The following is a 17,664-nucleotide window of genomic DNA, read 5'->3' on the forward strand; positions in this document are numbered from 1 at the left end:
GACACCTGGAACTCCATCTGCTTGGGGCTTAGCTTGCCATCAGCTTCCTCACAAGAAAACTCTTTCTCCTCCTGGGTCCCCCGCCTCTCCTCCATCCATCACCCCGGAAACAAGCTTGGGGATCATCTTTGACGTCTTTTTCTTGAGCCCTAAACCTCTCATCACCAAAGTTCCCATTTTATTTCCCTAACGTTTCTTTTTTTTTTTTAATTTATTGATTGATTTTTGGATGTGCTGGGTCTTTGTTGCTGCACATGGGCTTTCTCTACTGGCAGCGAGCACAGCTTGCTCTCCAGGTGCAGTGCACAGGCTTCTCACTGAGGTGGGGTCTCTTGTTGTGGAGCAAGGCTCTGGACCGTGCAGACTCAGTAGCTGTGGTACATGGGCTTAGTTGCTCCATGGCATGTGGAATCTTTCCGGACCTGGGGTTGAACCCATGTCCCCTGCATTTGCAAGTGGATTCTTATCCACTGTACCGCCAGGGAAGTCCGTCTAACGTTTCCTGAATGTGACCTCTCTGTGTCCCAGCCATGCCTTGATTAAAGTGTTTTTTCTCTCACCGGGATTAGTGCAACAGTTTCCTAGATGGCACCTCTGTCTCTAGACCCATCTTCTCGGTCTATAGTTCCCTCTACCAATCTTTCCAAGATGCCAGTCTGATTACACTTAACTCTTTCAGTGGCCTTCAGGGTGAACTTCAGATTTTGGGCTTCGTACCAAAGTCTTCCTCATCCAACCATCTTCAGCCTTCTGTCTTCTTCCTCCGCTCTGTGCCCCTTCACTCCCTGACTCCTCAGGGTCCCCCATGCGTCACATTGCTTCATGCCTCCCTGCCTTAGCCCTCGCAGAGCCCTCTGTCTGGAATGCCCTCCCCTCCTCTTGGTCTAGCAACTCCAACTCATCCTCAGCCACTCAGCGTGGCAGATGGGACGAGTCCAGGAAGGATCTCTTACCTTCCTGCTTGGAGCGCCCAGAATTCCCTGAACCTGCCTCGATTGTATGACACACAGTATTGTAATTGCCGGTTCCCCAAGGCCTGTGACTTGAGCCTTGAGCTTTTTACATCCAGGATCTAGTTCCCGGTCTGGCACTAAGGAGGTGTCCAGAAGTGTTGAGTGAATGCCAGCCAATCATCCACACGCAGAAATGCTGCCAAGTCACTGAAGCTCCCCGACCCTGGAGAGCAGAGGGACCAGCCATCTCCTGTGGCTCTCGAGGGTCAGCTGTCCAGCACTGGCTGACTCTACCGCAGGGAGCCGGCTTCCATGGGGGCAGCAGCTGCAGAATCTCAGAGCATCCCATGGGCTCTCATCCCTCTGTGATTCAGTTAAGACTTAATATTATTGTTTCAAAATGAAATATTTTTACTCTTTTCTGACTATGAAAGAAATGCATGCTTGTTGGGGGAAATATCAAAGCAATAGAAAAGAATATAAAGTGAAGGCTCCCCTGGTATTCCCATCTCTAGAGATGACCAAAATTGCCAATATTGTAAAAATCCATTAGTACTTGTATTAAATGCGTGTAAACCATGTTGAGGGCTTCCCTGGTGGTGCTAGTGGTAAAGAACCCTCTTGCCAATGTAGGAGGCGTAAGAGATGCAGGTTTGATCCCTGGGTAGGGAAGATCCGCTGGAAGAGGGCATAGCAACCCACTCCAGTATTCTTGCCTGGGAAATCCCATGGACAGAGGAGACTGATGGGCTACAGTTCATGGGGTCCCAAAAATTCGGACATGACTGAAGCGACTTAGCACTCAGACCATGTTGAAATGTGACACGCACCATAGTCTGCTTGTTAGCATCTTCTTTCCACATTGTTTTGGGTCTCTTGAGCATGCTTTTCTTTCCTCTTGGTGCTAACAGAGTGTTCACCTGTGGTGTTGAAACCCACACACCCTCCTGCCTGCTGGTGAGAGATGCCTCAGGAAAACGAGTTGGAGAAAATATTCCCTCTCTCCTTAGAGCTGCAGAAGATAAAATTGAGTACATCTCATGGAACTTTCCTTAAACCAAGGAGGCCTGTGAGACATGTTGTCTTCAGAGACAGATACTACCATCTGGAAGTCTGTGATCCGATGGACTGTTTGTTAGTAATTTGTGTCTGTTAAGAATGCTACGGGCTTCCATTGTAGCTCAGGTGTTAAAGAATCTGCCTACAATGCAGGGGACCTGGGTTCGATCCCTGGGTTGGGAAGATCCCCTGGAGCAGGGCAAGGCAACCCACTCCAGTATTCTTGTCTAGAGAATCCCATGGACAGAGGAGCCTGGCGGGCTACAGTCCATTGGGTCCCAGGAGTTGGACACGACTTAGCGACTAAATCACCACCAAGAATGCTTCAGTGGACACCTTTGTTTTCGCACAAGACAAATCTGCGTGAGTTGTCTTTGTAATGCCAGAAAAGCATTGTTTGTGTTTTCCCTTCTACACATGTGGAAGTGAAAGCAACCACCACAGGTGCATAAAACCAGTGATTTTGCTAGATTTATCATTTGTCCAAAGAGTTTAGAATTTGCTTCTCATCGAAATTAAGAAACATGTGTATGCGTATATGGTCATTAATATACAATGTGATATACATATATTACATGTTGCGTGCTCAGTTGCTCAGTTGTGTCTGCCTCTTTTGTGAACCCATGGTCTGTAGCCTGCCAGGCTCCTCTGTCCATGGGATTTTTCCAGGCAAAAATGCTGGAGTGGGTTGCTATTTCCTCCTCCAGGGGATCTCCCCAACCCAGGGATCAAACCTGCGTCTCTTGCATTGCAGGTGGGTTCTTTACCCATGAGCCAGCAGGGAAACCCCTATTAAATGTTATCTAACATAAGGAAGCAACTGGACATGGAACAACAGACTGGTTCCAGATAGGAAAAGGAGTACGTCAAGGCTGTATATTGTCACCCTGCTTGTTTAACTTAAATGCAGAGTACATCATGAGAAACACTGGGCTGGAAGAAGCACAAGCTGGAATCAAGATTGCCAGGAGCAATGTCAATAACCTCAGATATGCAGATGACACCACCCTTATGGCAGAAAGTGAAGAGGAACTAAGAAGTCTCTCGATGAAAGTGAAAGAGGAGAGTGAAAAAGTTGGCTTAAAGCTCAACATTCAGAAAACGAAGATCATGGCATCTGGTCCCATCACTTCATGGCAAATAGATGGGGAAGCAGTGGAAATAGTGTCAGACTTTATTTTTTTGGGCTCCAAAATCACAGCAGATGGTGATTGCAGCCATGAAATTAAAAGATGCTTACTCCTTGGAAGGAAAGTTATGACCAATCTAGATAGCATATTCAAAAGCAGAGACATTACTTTGCCAACAAAGGTCCATATAGTCAAGGCTATGGTTTTTCCTGTGGTCATGTATGGATGTGAGAGTTGGATTGTGAAGAAGACTGAGTGCTGAAGAATTGATACTTTTGAACTGTGGTGTTGGAGAAGACTCTTGCAAGTCCCTTGGACTGCAAGGAGATCCAACCAGTCCATCCTAAAGGAGACCAACCAATCCTGGGTGTTCATTGGAAGGACTGATGCTGAGGCTGAAACTCCAATACTTTGGCCACCTCATGCAAAGAGTTGACTCATTGGAAAAGACCCTGATTCTGGGAGGGATTGGGGGCAGGAGGAGAAGGGGACAACAGAGGATGAGATGGCTGGATGGCATCACCGATTCGATGGACGTGCATTTGAGTGAACCTCGGGAGTTGGTGATGGACAGGGAGGCCTGGCGTGCTGCGATTCATGGGGTCGCAACGAGTCGGACACAACTGAGCGACTGAACTGAACTGAACATATAAATATCCTGCTGTGTATTGTGCATTTTTTTAGCCACACATGATGGATATATTTTTGTGTCAAAACTTACATGTAGCTCTACCTTGTTGTATGTACTATTGCTGCTCCTTAAACTCCCACAGTCTTTACACTCCCTGGCACTGAGTTCGCATCAAGGATACACTGTGATCTATTTAAACAAATGTTTAAATGGACGTTTAAGCTGTTTCCAGCTTTTGCCTTCAAAAACAACACTCCAATGAGCATCACTGTCCTGAGGTCTTTGTGCATTTGACTAATTGCTCCTCTTCAGTTCAGTCCTAGAAGCAGAACCTCTAGCTTAAGGGATGTGCATATCAAGGACTTCCCTGGCAGTACAATGGATAGGAATGCACCCAGCAAAGGAGGGGACATGGGTTCAATCCCTGGTCCGGGAAGATTCCACATGCCACAGAGCCACTAAGCTCCGTGCGCCACAACTGCTGAAGCCCACATGCCCTAGAGCCTGTGCTTTGCAAGGAGAGAAGCCACTGCAATCAGAACCCAGGGCACCACAGCTAGAGAGTAGCCCCTGCTCTCTGCAACAAGAGAAAACCCCCTCTCAGCAGCAAAGACCCAGCACAGCCAAAAGCAAAGAATAAATAAGTGTTTTAAAGAGGGATATGCACACCCAAATGCTGCTACACCTTGCTGATCACAAGTGAGGTTTTCAGGAGGAGTCTACTCAGCACAGAGCAAGTTAAGGCCAACCTGCCAGCCGGACCTACTGCCAACTTGCTTTGTGACCCTGGCTAAGCCACACCCCCTTTCTGATCCTCTGCTAGTAAGTGAGGGCAGTGATGTCCTGGAATCCTGCCATATCCTGTGGCAGGGCGGGGACTCACCCTCAGGTGGGTGTCAGAGATGAGGTCTGGAGTGACTGGCTTCCACTGCTCAGAGCCTTCCTCCTGGATGCTGATGCGGTAGCCTGTGACAGGTCCAGCCCCTCGGTAGAGAGGGGGCTCCCACGCCAGCATCAGGGAGGTGGCCCGCACCTCAGACACCCGCAGATCGTATGGGGGCCCTGTGGGAAGATGGGTGAGAGAAGGAGAAGGGCAGCCAGGCACCCAGCCAGGCAGCCAAATGCCAGCCACACAGTCAGGAGGCAAGCGGGTGGTAAGTCAGCAAGCTTGTCCATCTTCCGGTCCCTCCCAGGCCTGGAAGTGCCTGCTCAGGGCCTGGTGGAGACCTGACCCTCCTTGGCTTCATGGCAAAGCTTGGTCTGGCTCAGAAATAGAGTTAACTCTTCAGAGTGTATCCAGTAGCACTTCCTCTGGGAAACATCCCTGATCCTCCTCATTCCCAGCCCCCACACGGCATTCATCTGTTTGATCTCTTTGGCATTTCAGTGTTTAATGTAGAAGTTCAGGGTGTGGGGTTCAGGTCCCAGCTCCACCCTTTCAGGCCATGCGGACTCTGGGAAGTTACTTCACCTCTATGTTCTTGACTCTCATCTGTAAAATGGGGATAATAATAGTTCTTATAGAAGAGTGCTGCTGTGAGCATTAATGACAGAATTGATGGGAGGTGTCAATACACCTTATTGTTAGGACCCAGTAAGTATCAGTTGTTTATAACGTTGTCTCAGGCCTCACACAGAGTGACTATCTGCCATTCAGGTAAAAGGTTTGTGCAGAAAACAGAACTGAGCTAAACAGAAAGGTGGGAGGCTGGCATCCTCCCTTCCTAAGTGGGAGGTGAAGGGCTACCTTGTGAGAACGCTCATGTGGCACTTTGTCCAGGACTGGAACACGGGACTTTTGATGATAATTCAGGGAACGTGCTGGGCAAACTGGAATGAGCTGGTCACCTAGCCGTGTGCCTTTGGGGTTTGGGATTGGCCTGTGGCGAGAATCAGAGCTCTGATGGAGTGCTGAGCTAGAGAGTTAATTTGGACGGGGGTGCAGGGCCAGTCAATGGCCAAGGTCAGGGCTCTTGACTTGCCTGGGTTACGACCATCTGTGGATAAGATTACGGGCCCATTGGTGGAAGGGGACAGGGGAAAGAGAGCAGGGCGGTGATGTTCATCTTCACTGGTTAGCTTTGGGGAGGGAGGCAAGGACTGGTACTGGGCTTCGGCTCCTCCTGGCTGCTCACCTGGTTGGGGCATTGTCCACTCTTTACACTCAAACAGCTTGCTGGGTGCCGACAGCTCCCCAACACCTGCCCAGTTTACGGCCCGGGCACGGAACTCATAGAAGTGACCTTCATGGAGGTTGCTGACCTTGAAGAGCAGAAACACAGACTGTGAAGGCCGAGGCTGGGGAGACAGAGGATCGAGCTGACAGCAGGAGGTCTGTGGGGACTTTCGGTGAGATTGGTCTGCCCTTGACAATCAGCTGGATCGTGCAGACCGAGGGGCCTGAGGTCTCTCAGCCTCAGAACCTCCAGCCCCGACCTCTGGTCTCTGCCTGCGTAAGTCAGGACTGCAGGCCAGTGGCCGCCTTCCAGCCTCACCTTGCAAATCTGGGTGGGGACGGGCTGCTGGTTGACCTCGTGCCAGTCCAGTTCCTCGGAGTCGTGCTGGTCCAGGAAGTAACCCAAGATCTTGCCCCCTCCACGCCGCTTCGGGGGTTTCCATCCAATGACCATTTCATTTTTCCCGCAGTTCAGGAGGGCGAAGTCATATGGTGCAGATGGTGTTGCTACAGGGAGGAAAGGGGGTGAGGGTCACTGCTCCCAGGGCATGGCCAGACTGGGCAGTGGGGCCCGAGGGAGGTAGAGAGCCTCCCCTGGTGGGTGCCCACCCTGCTCTGGGGGCGCTGACTTAGCTGGCGGTGTCCCTTGATAACTCTGACTCTGCTACATGGAGGACACCTGAGCCTCCACGCTGGTCTCAGGCCACTGTTACTCTCTCCTCAAAGGATCGGGTGGTCAGGGGGGCTTCTGCCCTGTGGCCTCCGGATTGGACCCTCCAAGAGATGGTCAGTGAGCCCCCAGCTCTCTCCCAGGCCACGGCCGCCCACCCTCAAGGCTTGCAGGCTGCACCTGCCCTGTGGACTCACCCAGAGCCTGCTTGACCCTGATGGGTTCGGTGACGGCTGAGCTCTCCCCGACTCCGGCCTCGCTGACGGACCTGATACAAAACTCATACTCCTTCCCCGTCCTTAGCCCGGGAATTGTAAACCTGGGAGAGACATGTGCTGCCTTCAGGGAAGGCCAAACAGTTCGGAGACATCCCTGAAACTTCTAGAACAACCCTGAGCGGGCTAAGTGGCCCCCAGCGTGGCAGGATTGGAGGGCCTCAGTTCTCACCTAAAGACCTTGCCCCTGCCCCCAAAGTGATGCCTGCATCCTGGAGGGTGAGGTCCTTAAGATTTTAAAGGCTGTGACTTCTAGAGCCTGTCATTAAAGTGCAAACATGCTGGGGACTCCCCTGGTGGCCCAGTGGTTAAGAATCTGCCTTGCAATGCAGGAGACACAGGTTCGATCCCTGGTTGGGGAACTAAGATCCCACATACCACAGGGCAACTAAGCCTGAGAGCCACAATTACAGAGAAGCCTGTGCACCATGGCAGTAAAATTAAAAAAAAAAAAAGCAAATACCTTGGGAAAGGTACCATTTGAAGGCCCAGGGAGCCAACCCCTGAACCAAGCTATCTAGTAGATCGCCAGGACTTTGGGCCCCATCCTGGGAACACGAGTGGTCTTTTCATCTGTACAAATGCTGTAACTCCAAAATAGAGTCCCTTTAAAGACCCCCAAAGAGAATCATCAGCCAGAGACATACAAGGATACTCTGGCTTAGAGAAAAATGTCCTCCCATCCTGTCCCTTCTCAGTAAGACCCAGACTGTGAATCCTTCTCCACTTAGCAACATTTTCCTGGAGCAAATCTTGTTCTATAGGGAGCCTCTCTTGGTCAGTTGACCTTAAGGAGTTGAATGTTGGAAGGCTGGAGAGGCCCCTATGGATCAAACCAGTGTCTTCATTTTACAGGCAGGGAAGGTCTTCTGCAGGAGGAATGAGGGGAGCCAAGAGCACACAGCCCACTAGGAATGGGCTGCAGCCCAGGCCTCCTGAATCCCAGCGCAGTGCCTGCCCGTTCATTATTCATTCACTCAAGTCTTTTTTGAGCATCTCCTGTGAGCCAGCTTCTGAGGAGGTCGTGGCACGGTGGTGAACCAGGCCCTGCCTTCCAGCCGAGCTCGCTTTAGGCACCACCTCAGGCAACACTCCCGGGCAGCTGTGTTAAACCTCTTTCCAGCCCCGACACACGTAACCGATGAGATACACACGTGTGATGAGCTCTCTGGATGGTCACTCCCACGTGTGACACATTCTTCCGACACGCCACTCTTGTCATGTGACTCTCGCTCAGCCCCCGCTCCCCCCCAGCCCAGGGATGCCCACCTGGATGCAAGTCCTTGGGGAGATGTCATTCTAAGGATAACTTGGACTCTCATTTGTCTCAAACCCAAACTTTAGCGGTGACAAAGCGTGAGTGACTGCGAGGCACCGTGAGCCAGTGGGGCGCCAGGTCCTGTCTCTTTCTTTGGGTGAAATGATCTTGCAGCCCAGGGTGAGGGGAACCCGCAGATGTGCTCAGGGCCTGGTCAGTCATCGGATGGAATGGGGGGTATGTGCCATTGACTGAGTCCCTGATCCCACAGGGCCTCAAAATGGAGAGAAGTCATGAGTGCAGAAGCCTGAGGCTTCTGCCTGCAAGGATGAGGCCACTGAGTGAGGAGGGAGGCTCAGAGGGGAGTGGGGTGGACAGGCAGGCTGAGCTGAGGGTCAGAGAGGGCGAGTCTCTGTGCCAAGGTCCCTGGTGAATGAGGGTGGGTGAGGAGCCTAAACCCTGGCCTCCCGGCCTGTACGCTCTGCTTCTCTGTCTCTAAGCTTCCGGAAGGACGAGACCTAGCCAGTCCCTGCTATCTCCAAACAGCGTGCCCTTAGAGAGTGTTTGCCAGAAAAGAGGCCGTCCGGGGCAAGTCCTGGTTCCTCCACTCACTAGTTAAGGAAGTTTGGCAAGCTACTTATCTGTGCTGTGCCTCAGTTTCTTCTTCTGTGCAACGACAATAAAAATAGTAATCCTGGGACTTCCCTGGTAGTCCAGCGGTAAAGAATCTGCCTAACACTGCAGCGGACTCGGGTTTGATCCTTGGTTGGGGAACTAAGATCCCACGTGCTATGAGGCAGCTAAGCCTGTGAACCACAACTAGAAAAGCCTGTGTACCACAATGAAGACCCAGAACAGCCACACAAAGAAGCAGAAAAGTAGCCCTAAGTTCTTAGGATTGCAGGTAGAACTGATTGATCTAACATATGAAAAGAGCTTAGAACGGTGCCCTGTGCCCAACCGTGTCTTGGAAGGCAGGCTTCCTCATTATTACTGTTATTATTATTTCTGAGGCAGGAAGGGTGGGCGCAAACTCACCTGCTGCCCTGGATGGGTTTGTTGTTCACTGTTCGCCACTCAGATGATCCTGCCTCCCGGGAGTAGATGTAATAACCCAGGAGCTCTGGGCTGTCTTTCACTGGATCCCAGGTCAGGGAGACAGAGGTCTGTGTGTCTCGGAAAGCTTGAACTTGCGTTGGAGGCGGGAGAGTGGCTAAAACACAGAAATATGGGCTGAGTGAAGATGCTGTCCCATGGCTGGGAAGGGGGAGAGGTGTGGGAGAGGCAGAGAGGGGTGCACACAGCATGGGGGGTGGGGGTGGCTGGGGGTGGCCACAAGCACTTCAGACATGCCCTGGGGCTTTGGGCAGCTCTTTCCCAGTTCCAGAGGTGCGGTCCAGGCTCTTGTATTCTGAAAGTCCTCTCTCACCTCCAAACATTTCCACTTCCTCATTAAAATTCTTTTATCAATCCTTACTGTCACTTTCTCTCCTAGAAGTTACCGGATCTGACAATTTTCCTCAGCCCTTATCTTCAAGCTCTAGGAAACGTAGTTTGTTTCCCTTTGAAACACTATCTTTCATGGCTTTCTCAGACAATGTTCCTTGAGGTGGGTCTGCCATGATTTTTTAAATGAAGAGATCTCTGGATGGATGGATGGGAGAATGGATGGAGGGATAGATGGATGAATGGATGGAAAGATGGACGGACGGACGGATGGATGGATGGACAGAGGGATGGATGGATGATGGATGGATGTCAGATAGAGGAACTTCCTAGTACTCTTTGTATTTCTCAAACTCCTTACATATCTGTTTATGTTTTCCCCTCTTCCCTTTGTCCCTAAATTTGAGACTCCTCCAAGCCTCAGTTCCTTGGCTTGCTCTGTTTTTCTTGAACTCTTTTCAAGAAAGGCATGGAGGGTCCACTATGCCCATGGCTTCAATCCTCACTTCTCTGCAGGTGAATCCCCAGGCTTTACCGCCAGCCCTGCTCTCTCTCCTGAATTCTAGAGCCTCATCTTCCATTTCCCCTGGACACTTCTCCTTATGTTCCAGTGGTCCTTTGAAGTCAAAAGGCAAAGGCTGAACTCAGCATCCATACAACAGAAACCCAGTATCTCCTGAATGCCTACTCTGCGCCAGGCTCTGTACCTGGCCCAGGGGAGGTGCTGAGATGTAGACTTGGGGTCCTGGGCTCAGGAAGGTCCCATCACAAATTTCAGTCTCAGGTTGAAGGCAGAGTGGCAGTGGATGGAGGCTGGGTGGTGGGACAGGCTTGAAGGTCAGGCATGGCCATCCACGAGACCTGACTCTACCAGTGGGCAAGAACTGGAGCTGAGGGTGTCCATGTATGGAGTCCTCCTCACATGCTAAAACCTTGATTTCAAGGAGGATGTCAAGACCTGAGGGTATGTTTGTGATATAACGTTAATTTAAAAAAGTAGAATGCAAAGCTCTACATACGGCTTGATTGGACTTTCAAGAAGAGGCACTGGTAGGCATGTGATCGAAAGACCAGAAGCCCAGGTACCTGGATTCTCACAGTGGTTACCCTGTCAGTGGAATTTTGGGGGGTGGGGTGTTCTTGCCCCTCCTTCCCTCCTTCCTTCCCTCCCTCGCTTCCATTCTCTCCTTCTCTCTTGCTCCTTTTGTATTTTCCTACTTTTGTGCAATACTTTTGCTTTCATGCTGCTGCTGCTGTTGCTGCTAAGTCGCTTCAGTCGTGTCTGACTCTGTGCGACCCCATAGACGGCAGCCCACCAGGCTCCCCTGTCCCTGGGATTCTCCAGGCAAGAATACTGGAGTAGGTTGCCATTTCCTTCTCCAATTGCTTTCATAATACAAGTCAATTCCTTTTCTTTTTCCTCTCCTCCCCTCCTCTCTTTTCTTTTCCTCTCCTTTCCTTCTCTGAAGTGTACCAGAACCTTGCCCTAAGGCTACCTTGTGGTCCAGAGACTGCCCACATCCAATCACAAACCACTCACTGGCTGGAACCCTGAATCAAGCTTAATTGTTAACCAGACTAGAATGAAAGAAAAACTCCATCTGCCCACCAACCTATTTATACTTACGATGAATATGTACATGCATTCATGTGAGCTAAGTCGCGTCAGTTGTGTCTGACTCTTTGCAACCCCATGGACAGAGGAGCCTCTGGGCAAGAATACTGGGGTGGGTTGCCATGCCCCTCCTCCAGGGGATCTTCCCAACCCAGGGATAGAACCTGCGTCTCTTACATCTCCTGCATTGGCAGGCAGGTTCTTTACCACTAGCACCATCTGGGAAGCCTGAATATATGCATATATATATATATATATATATTATTTTTTTTCCTACATTATTGAGCACTACAAATCTAGGACTTGGCAATCTTCCCCACACAGGCCTTGCAGCACATCAGGCTCTTCTCAGATGGGCTGTGCTGCAGTTGGTTCCTTAAAAGACTCGTTGGTGATGGCAGCTCCAGGGACCCGTCTGGTCTTATCAAAGAGAGAAAGACCCCACAATCCAGAGGCCTCAGAGGAGAGAGGGAACCCTGGCAAGTCAGGACTAGCATGAAGCTGCCGCTGGGAGGCTCAGGAAGGAGCCAGAGGGAGGGGTGATAACCAGACCTTCAGAACAGTATGTTTGGCAGGTGAGGACATCAAGGTTTGCAGCTCAGAAATGACCTGCCCAGGTCCATGCTGTGCTGCTATTGAGAGGGGTTGCATCCCACAAGGGCTTCCCTGGTGGCTCAGAGGTTAAAGAGTCTGCCTCCAATGCGGGAGACCTGGGTTCGATCCCTGGGTGGGGAAGATCCCCTGGAGAAGGAAATGGTAACCCACTCCAGTACTCTTGCCTGGAGAATCCCATGGATGGAGAAGCCTGGTAGGCTACAGTCCATGGGGTTGCAAAGAGTTGGACACGACTGAGCGACTTCACTTTCACTTTCACTTTCTTTCCACCTGATGAGGCAGGGCTGGGGGATGGGACCAAGGAGAGGGCGGGAGGCCTGCCCAGGGGCTCAATCCTGGCTGCAGGAGGGGGATCAGGCTCTAGTTGGAGACCTTTAGCCCTGAGGGGCATTGGTCACAGACAGCTCCTGTCTGGACCCAGCTGGATTCTGCAACTCACGAATTGTTGATCTGGAAAAAAAAATGCCTGTACTTCCAAGAGCCTCTTGCCCAGAGAAATGTAATTCTTGATGGTCTGAAGCTTTACAGGCCTGTAATCATGTTGCTTCTCGGCTTTGTGATAGGTAGAGTGGTCAGGAGCAGAAAAATGTGTGTGGCTCTGTCCCTGCAGCCACCGGGGGCCCGAGGCTTCGGTGCTGACAGCCTGGCTTGGCCTGCGCCCGTCTCCTGCATCCCAGGTACCTGGCTTCCCCCTCAAGGTGATGGGCTCGCTGGGCTCCGAGGGATCGCTCATGCCGTACTGGTTTATCGCCCGCACTCTGAAGACGTATGACTTCCCTTTCTCCAGATCCAAGAGGGCGAATCTTGGGGATTTCACAGGAGCTTCCGAGTTGATGGCCTCCCAGGTGCCACTACCTATGACCGACTGAGACAAAGGAGAGAAACTTGGTGTTGGTTAAGTGGGAGGGCACTTCCCACACGTGCTCTCATTAACCTCTCTCCCCACCCCAGGATGCCCCTCAATATCTGAGCTTTGGATTCACCTGCCTCTGTGATGTCTCTACCTGGATGCCCGTTGAGCATCTCACATTCCGTGGAGCTGACCCTGAACTTGCCTCCACGCCAGTGCTGCCCACATCTAGTCAAAGGCACCCATCCTTCCAGCTGCTCAGGTCAGAGTCCAGGAAGCCTTCTTGGATTCTTTCTCTCATTTCTCACCCTCAAATACGCTCCATCAGTGAATTCAGTTGGGGGAATTCCCTGGCGGTCCAGTGGTTAGGCTTGGGGCTTTCACTGCCAGGACCCAGGTTTGATCCCTGATTGGGGCACTAAGATCCTACAAGCTGCACAGTGCGGCCAAAAAATAAAACAAAACATCCAACCAAAAAATACCCCCAAATCCCAAATCCAGCTGGCTGGCTCTACCTTGAAAATTTATCCAGAATCTAACCATGGTTAACCTCTCTCATGCTTCCTTCCAGAACCTTGATCCAGAGCCACTGTCATCTCTCACCATCTGAGTTATCTCAGTAGCCTCTGATCTGGTCTGCATGTTTCTAACTTTAACTCCCTTCAATCTTTTCTCCAAATGACAGGCAGAGAAATCCTTTTACAGCACAAGTCAAATCCCATCTGTGTCTGCTCAGAACCCTCCCAAGCCCTGAGTCTCCCCGGAGTAAAAGCTGCTTCGTGGTCTGACTCCTGCCATCTGCCTGGTCACGTTCCACGTCCCACTTTGTCGGCCCACCAGGCTCTGTGGCCCCCTGCTGCTCCTCAATGGTGCCAGGCTCCACCCCTGCCTCTGGGTCTTTGCACTTGCTGGTCTTTTTTCCTGGGATGTTCTTCCCCCAGAGATCTCTGGCTGGCCCCTCACTTCCTTTAGTGCTGTGCTTAGCCGCTCAGTCGTGTCCGACTCTTGCAATCCCATCGACTGTAGCCTGCCAGGCTCCTCTGCCCATGGGATTCTCCAGGCAACAATACTGGAGTGGGTTGCCATTTCCTTCTCCAGGGGATCTTCCTGACTCAGGCATTGAACCGGGGTCTCCTGCATTGCAGATAGATTCATTACTGACTGAGCTTTGAGGGAAGCATCATTTCCTTTAGGCTTTTACTCAAAACTCACCTTCTCAGGGAGACCTCTCCGGTTCCTCCATCTAAATGTCAGTAGCCCCTTCGCCTCAACACTTCAAATCCCTTCCAGAGCTGGAGATAACCTCAAAAGGTCATTTAATCCACCCCCCTGCCTCTGTGTAGGGCTATGTTCAGGACTTTCAGACAGGAAATTCTCATCAGGGTTCCCCAGGGGATGCCTCTGGGGTCTCTCAGCGCCTCCCTGGACCTCCACTCCCCCTCACATCCGGGTCCCACAGTGTTTCTATTTCTCCGGCTGGCCTGGGGGTGGGGCCCTAGGGGTCTCCATACCTTCTCCAGGAAGTATGTCAGCGGGGCTTTGCCCCGGGGTCTCGGCTCCTCCCAGGCCAGAACCACGTAGGCCTCACGGATCTCGCTGCCATGGACGTTAGTCGGAGGTGAGGGGATGGTCACAAAGTCTGGAACCAGAGTCGCCCAGGGTCTGAGATGTGTGGGCCCTTAGAGACCCCAGCTCTCAGCCCCCCACTTCATAGAGGACAGGGCCAGGGCCCAGAAAAGAGGCAGGAACTTGCTTCAGTCACCCAGCAAGGCTGGGCAGGGCAGGGCTGGAACCAGAGCCCAGGTCTCCCCACGTCCTGCTGGAGACTTTCCCCAATGTCTGCTTCCCCCAGGAGGGGCGCAGTCACCCACCCGAGAGCCTGGCCCCCCACCCGGATCTCTGCCCATGCTCACCACCCCACCCATGCCCGCAGACAACTTCTGCCTCGGGTCAGTTTGTGTCCCAGCTTCCAGACCACAAGTGGGGCGGTGCTGGAGTCTTAAGGCCAAGTATCAGGGGGTTCACACATACCGTCAAAGTCATCTGTGCTGACCGTGATGGTTTTTCCCATATCAAAGGGAATCTCTAGGGTGGAGAATGGAACCCATTAGTGGAGAACTAAGGGCTGCAGGGTGTGTGGCTGGGTCAGGAAGGGACAGGGCAGGGCCTGCCCCGCCCTGGGGGCAAATTCCTCCCCCTTCACCTGGTCCTGACCTCTCGGCCCCTTTCTGTGTGTCCTCAGGCAGGTGGCATTCTCAGACCCCAGAGGTGCTCTGCCCGCTGGGGGCAAAGGGGCACAGAAAGGAGGAGCAATGGGTCGGATTCCAAGGGCACAGCACACCCATGTCAGGGTGACTCCTCGGGGCTGAGAGGGCTGTGTCCCCCACTGTCTGCCTCCCCGCCTCCACCCTCCAGGCTGGGAGCTTCTGAGTCAGGGCAGTTTCCCTCCTGCAGGTTAAGGGCATCTGAAGAAGGTGCTGTGGTTTCACCACAGATTAGCATCTGGTGCTAAGATTTGTGTTTCTTTCATCAGACAAGCTCTACCTCCCCCTCAGGCTAGGGGCTGCTAAGGACAGCACCGAGTCTCCTCCATCAGACTAGGGGTTCCTGAGGCTGTGTCAAAGCTATGGTTTTTCCAGTAGTCATGTTTGGATGTGAGAGTTGGACTATAAAGAAAGCTGAGCGCTGAAGAATTGATGCTTTTGAACTGTGGTGTTGGAAAAGACTCTTGAGAGTCCCTTGGACTGCAAGGAGATCCAATCAGTCCATCCTAAAGGAGATCTGTCCTGGGTGTTCGTTGGAAGGACAGATGTTGAAGCTGAAGCTCCAATACTTTGGCCACCTGATGTGGAGAATTTACTGCTTAGAAAAGACCCTGATTCTGGGAGGGATTGGGGGCAGGAGGAGAAGGGGACGACAGAGGATGCGATGGTTGGATGGCATCACTGACTCAATGGACATGAGTCTGGGTAAACTCCGGGAGTTGGTGATGGACAGGGAAGACTGGTGGGCTGCGGTCCATGGGGTCGCAGAGTCGGACACGACTGAGCGACTGAACTGAACTGAACTGAGGCTGTGTCTCCTCCATCAGACTGGGGGTTCCTGAGGGCTGGGCTGCGTCTCGTCTCCTGGACCAGGGCTGAGAATGGGGGCCGTTCGCCTGTCTCCTGTGTGAGGCAGTCCTGGGTGTGCCCTGACAGATGCTCTAGCATGTCCTTCAGGGCCTCTGTGCCCACCTGTCTTCCTCTGAGCTTCGTCGCGGTCGCCCATGACAACCGGCTCAGAAGCCTTGGAGGGGACGCTGCTGCCCGCTCTGTTGATAGCTCTCACCCGGAACCGGTAGCTCTGGCCTTCGATGAGGCCTTGGATTGGGCACCGACAGGTCCCGCCGGGAGCCTGGTGGCATGGCACCCATTCCTCGGACTCTCCCTGGCACCTGTGGGAGAGAAGCCCCGGCTTCAGCCCCTGCCCGTGACTCACACCCTCCCAGTCTGAGCCTCTACCAGGACATTCCCCTACCCTGGGCTGTCCGCCCAGCTCGTCTCGGCCAGGGAAACACCTGCTCTCCATTTAAAAGCCTGGCTCCAGCCTTGGGTCCGCAGGAGGCCTTCTCACCAACCAGGATGCTAATCGAAAGAGCTAGTGCCTTTCATGGAACTCTCCTGTGGGCTGGAGCTGTGCTGTGCCCATCACATCCATCATCTTGTTTAATCCTGAAGGTCCTTGAGGTTAGGTGTGATTACTTTCACTCTACCAATGGGATCTGAGTTTAAAGAGTGAGATGACTTGCCCAAGTCACATGGCTCATGAGTGGGTGACTTAGTATTTCCCCAGAGGACTGTCCACTCCCCTGTTGGTGTGTGTTCTAGGGTGACCCTCAGAGTCTGGGATCTCTACACCCTCTGGGTACCGCCATTCCTCGCACTGGCTGGATGGGGCAGTGTACCTCAGTTTCCTCATCTGTAGAATGGAGCACGAGAGCATCCCCTACCCCCTCAGATAGGGATTGTTGTAAGCATTCAAGTGGTTGGATTAGGCCTTACCTCCAGCTAGGGCCTCGGAGCTGGCGGGTGGAGGAGGCGGCGCGTCCAGGCCCTCCCCTTCCTGGAAAGCCCCTCCCTCCAGGCTCAGTGCTCCTGGGTCTCTGTCACTCAGGGAGGCGAGTAGCCACCGAAGCCTCGTGTGCTCAGGCTTCAAGCACTGATGTTTGCCCCTGCCAGGGTCAGCTTGTGCCGTAAAGGGCCCAGGGGCAGCGGCTGCCTCCAGAGGTGGACACCCTTCTGTTGCCCCTAAATAACACACCTACCTCCTGCCCTGTCCCCAGGAGAGGCATGCGGTCCCTGTTTCCTGTGGCCCCGCCCTTGTTCTCACAGAACCATCTCCCCCCGCGGGCTCTGCCACTCAAGAGACCCACTCACAGCTCTATGGAGTAGCCAGTGATGGGGTTGCCCCGGGTGTCGCTGGGCGGGGTCCAGGTCAGGATGAGGCAGTCTCTGTTCACATTCAGGCATCGAACGTTCAAGGGGGAGCCGGGGACCCCTGGCTTCTCAGCCGCAGCATCTGAAACCCGGGATGGTGAGGGGCGTGGGAAGAGAGTAGGGGCGGCTCTTCTAGTCAATGTCCACTCGGCAACCAACCCCCTCCCATTCCCACCCAGCACCTTCTTCTCACGAACCCCCCAGGGGTGCAGTTGATCTTGAAGACCAAGACCTGAATGACAGCCTGTTCTTTTAAACAGCAGCATCTAGGGGTGGGTGGGTGGGAGTCCAGTTTATTAGGGGCCCATTCTACACCATCTGCCTGAGCAATTGGCACAATTCATCTTTGAGTCCCAGAGCAACTCTCTGTTTTGCAGGTGGGAATACTGAATCTCCTAGAGGAAAAGCCAATCGCCCAAGGTCATCCAGCCAGTGAGGCGGCAAAACCCGGAAGCAGAAATCAAGCAGGACTAGAAGGATGCCAGCCCACGCTCAGCCCTCCTCTCCA

At 52.7% G+C, this 17,664-nt stretch overlaps 1 protein-coding gene across 4 annotated transcripts in view; it reads right to left on the bottom strand.

The window, feature by feature from the left end:
* MYOM3 (myomesin 3) overlaps positions 1-17,664 on the bottom strand; it is a 52,655-nt gene that overhangs the window by 18,647 nt on the left and 16,344 nt on the right. For 3 of the 4 annotated variants that reach the window (XM_086365142.1, XM_086365152.1, XM_086365164.1), the window contains 10 exons: positions 17,097-17,238; positions 15,915-16,114; positions 14,710-14,763; positions 14,190-14,317; positions 12,510-12,693; positions 9,191-9,365; positions 6,817-6,938; positions 6,269-6,456; positions 5,909-6,035; positions 4,657-4,835 (listed from right to left, as the gene is read on the bottom strand). In XM_086365142.1, the coding sequence (XP_086221268.1) occupies positions 4,657-4,835; positions 5,909-6,035; positions 6,269-6,456; positions 6,817-6,938; positions 9,191-9,365; positions 12,510-12,693; positions 14,190-14,317; positions 14,710-14,763; positions 15,915-16,114; positions 17,097-17,238 (1,499 nt within the window). Of the gene's footprint in view, positions 1-4,656; positions 5,266-5,908; positions 6,036-6,268; positions 6,457-6,816; positions 6,939-9,190; positions 9,366-12,509; positions 12,694-14,189; positions 14,318-14,709; positions 14,764-15,914; positions 16,115-17,096; positions 17,239-17,664 lie in introns of all 4 variants that reach the window. The other variant, XR_015150299.1, reaches the window with a different exon arrangement.

This window comes from Bos grunniens, chromosome 2 (genome assembly GCF_055505025.1).
Source record: "Bos grunniens cultivar Pamir isolate PY7600 chromosome 2, Bosgru_T2T1.0, whole genome shotgun sequence".
NCBI lineage: Eukaryota > Metazoa > Chordata > Mammalia > Artiodactyla > Bovidae > Bos > Bos grunniens.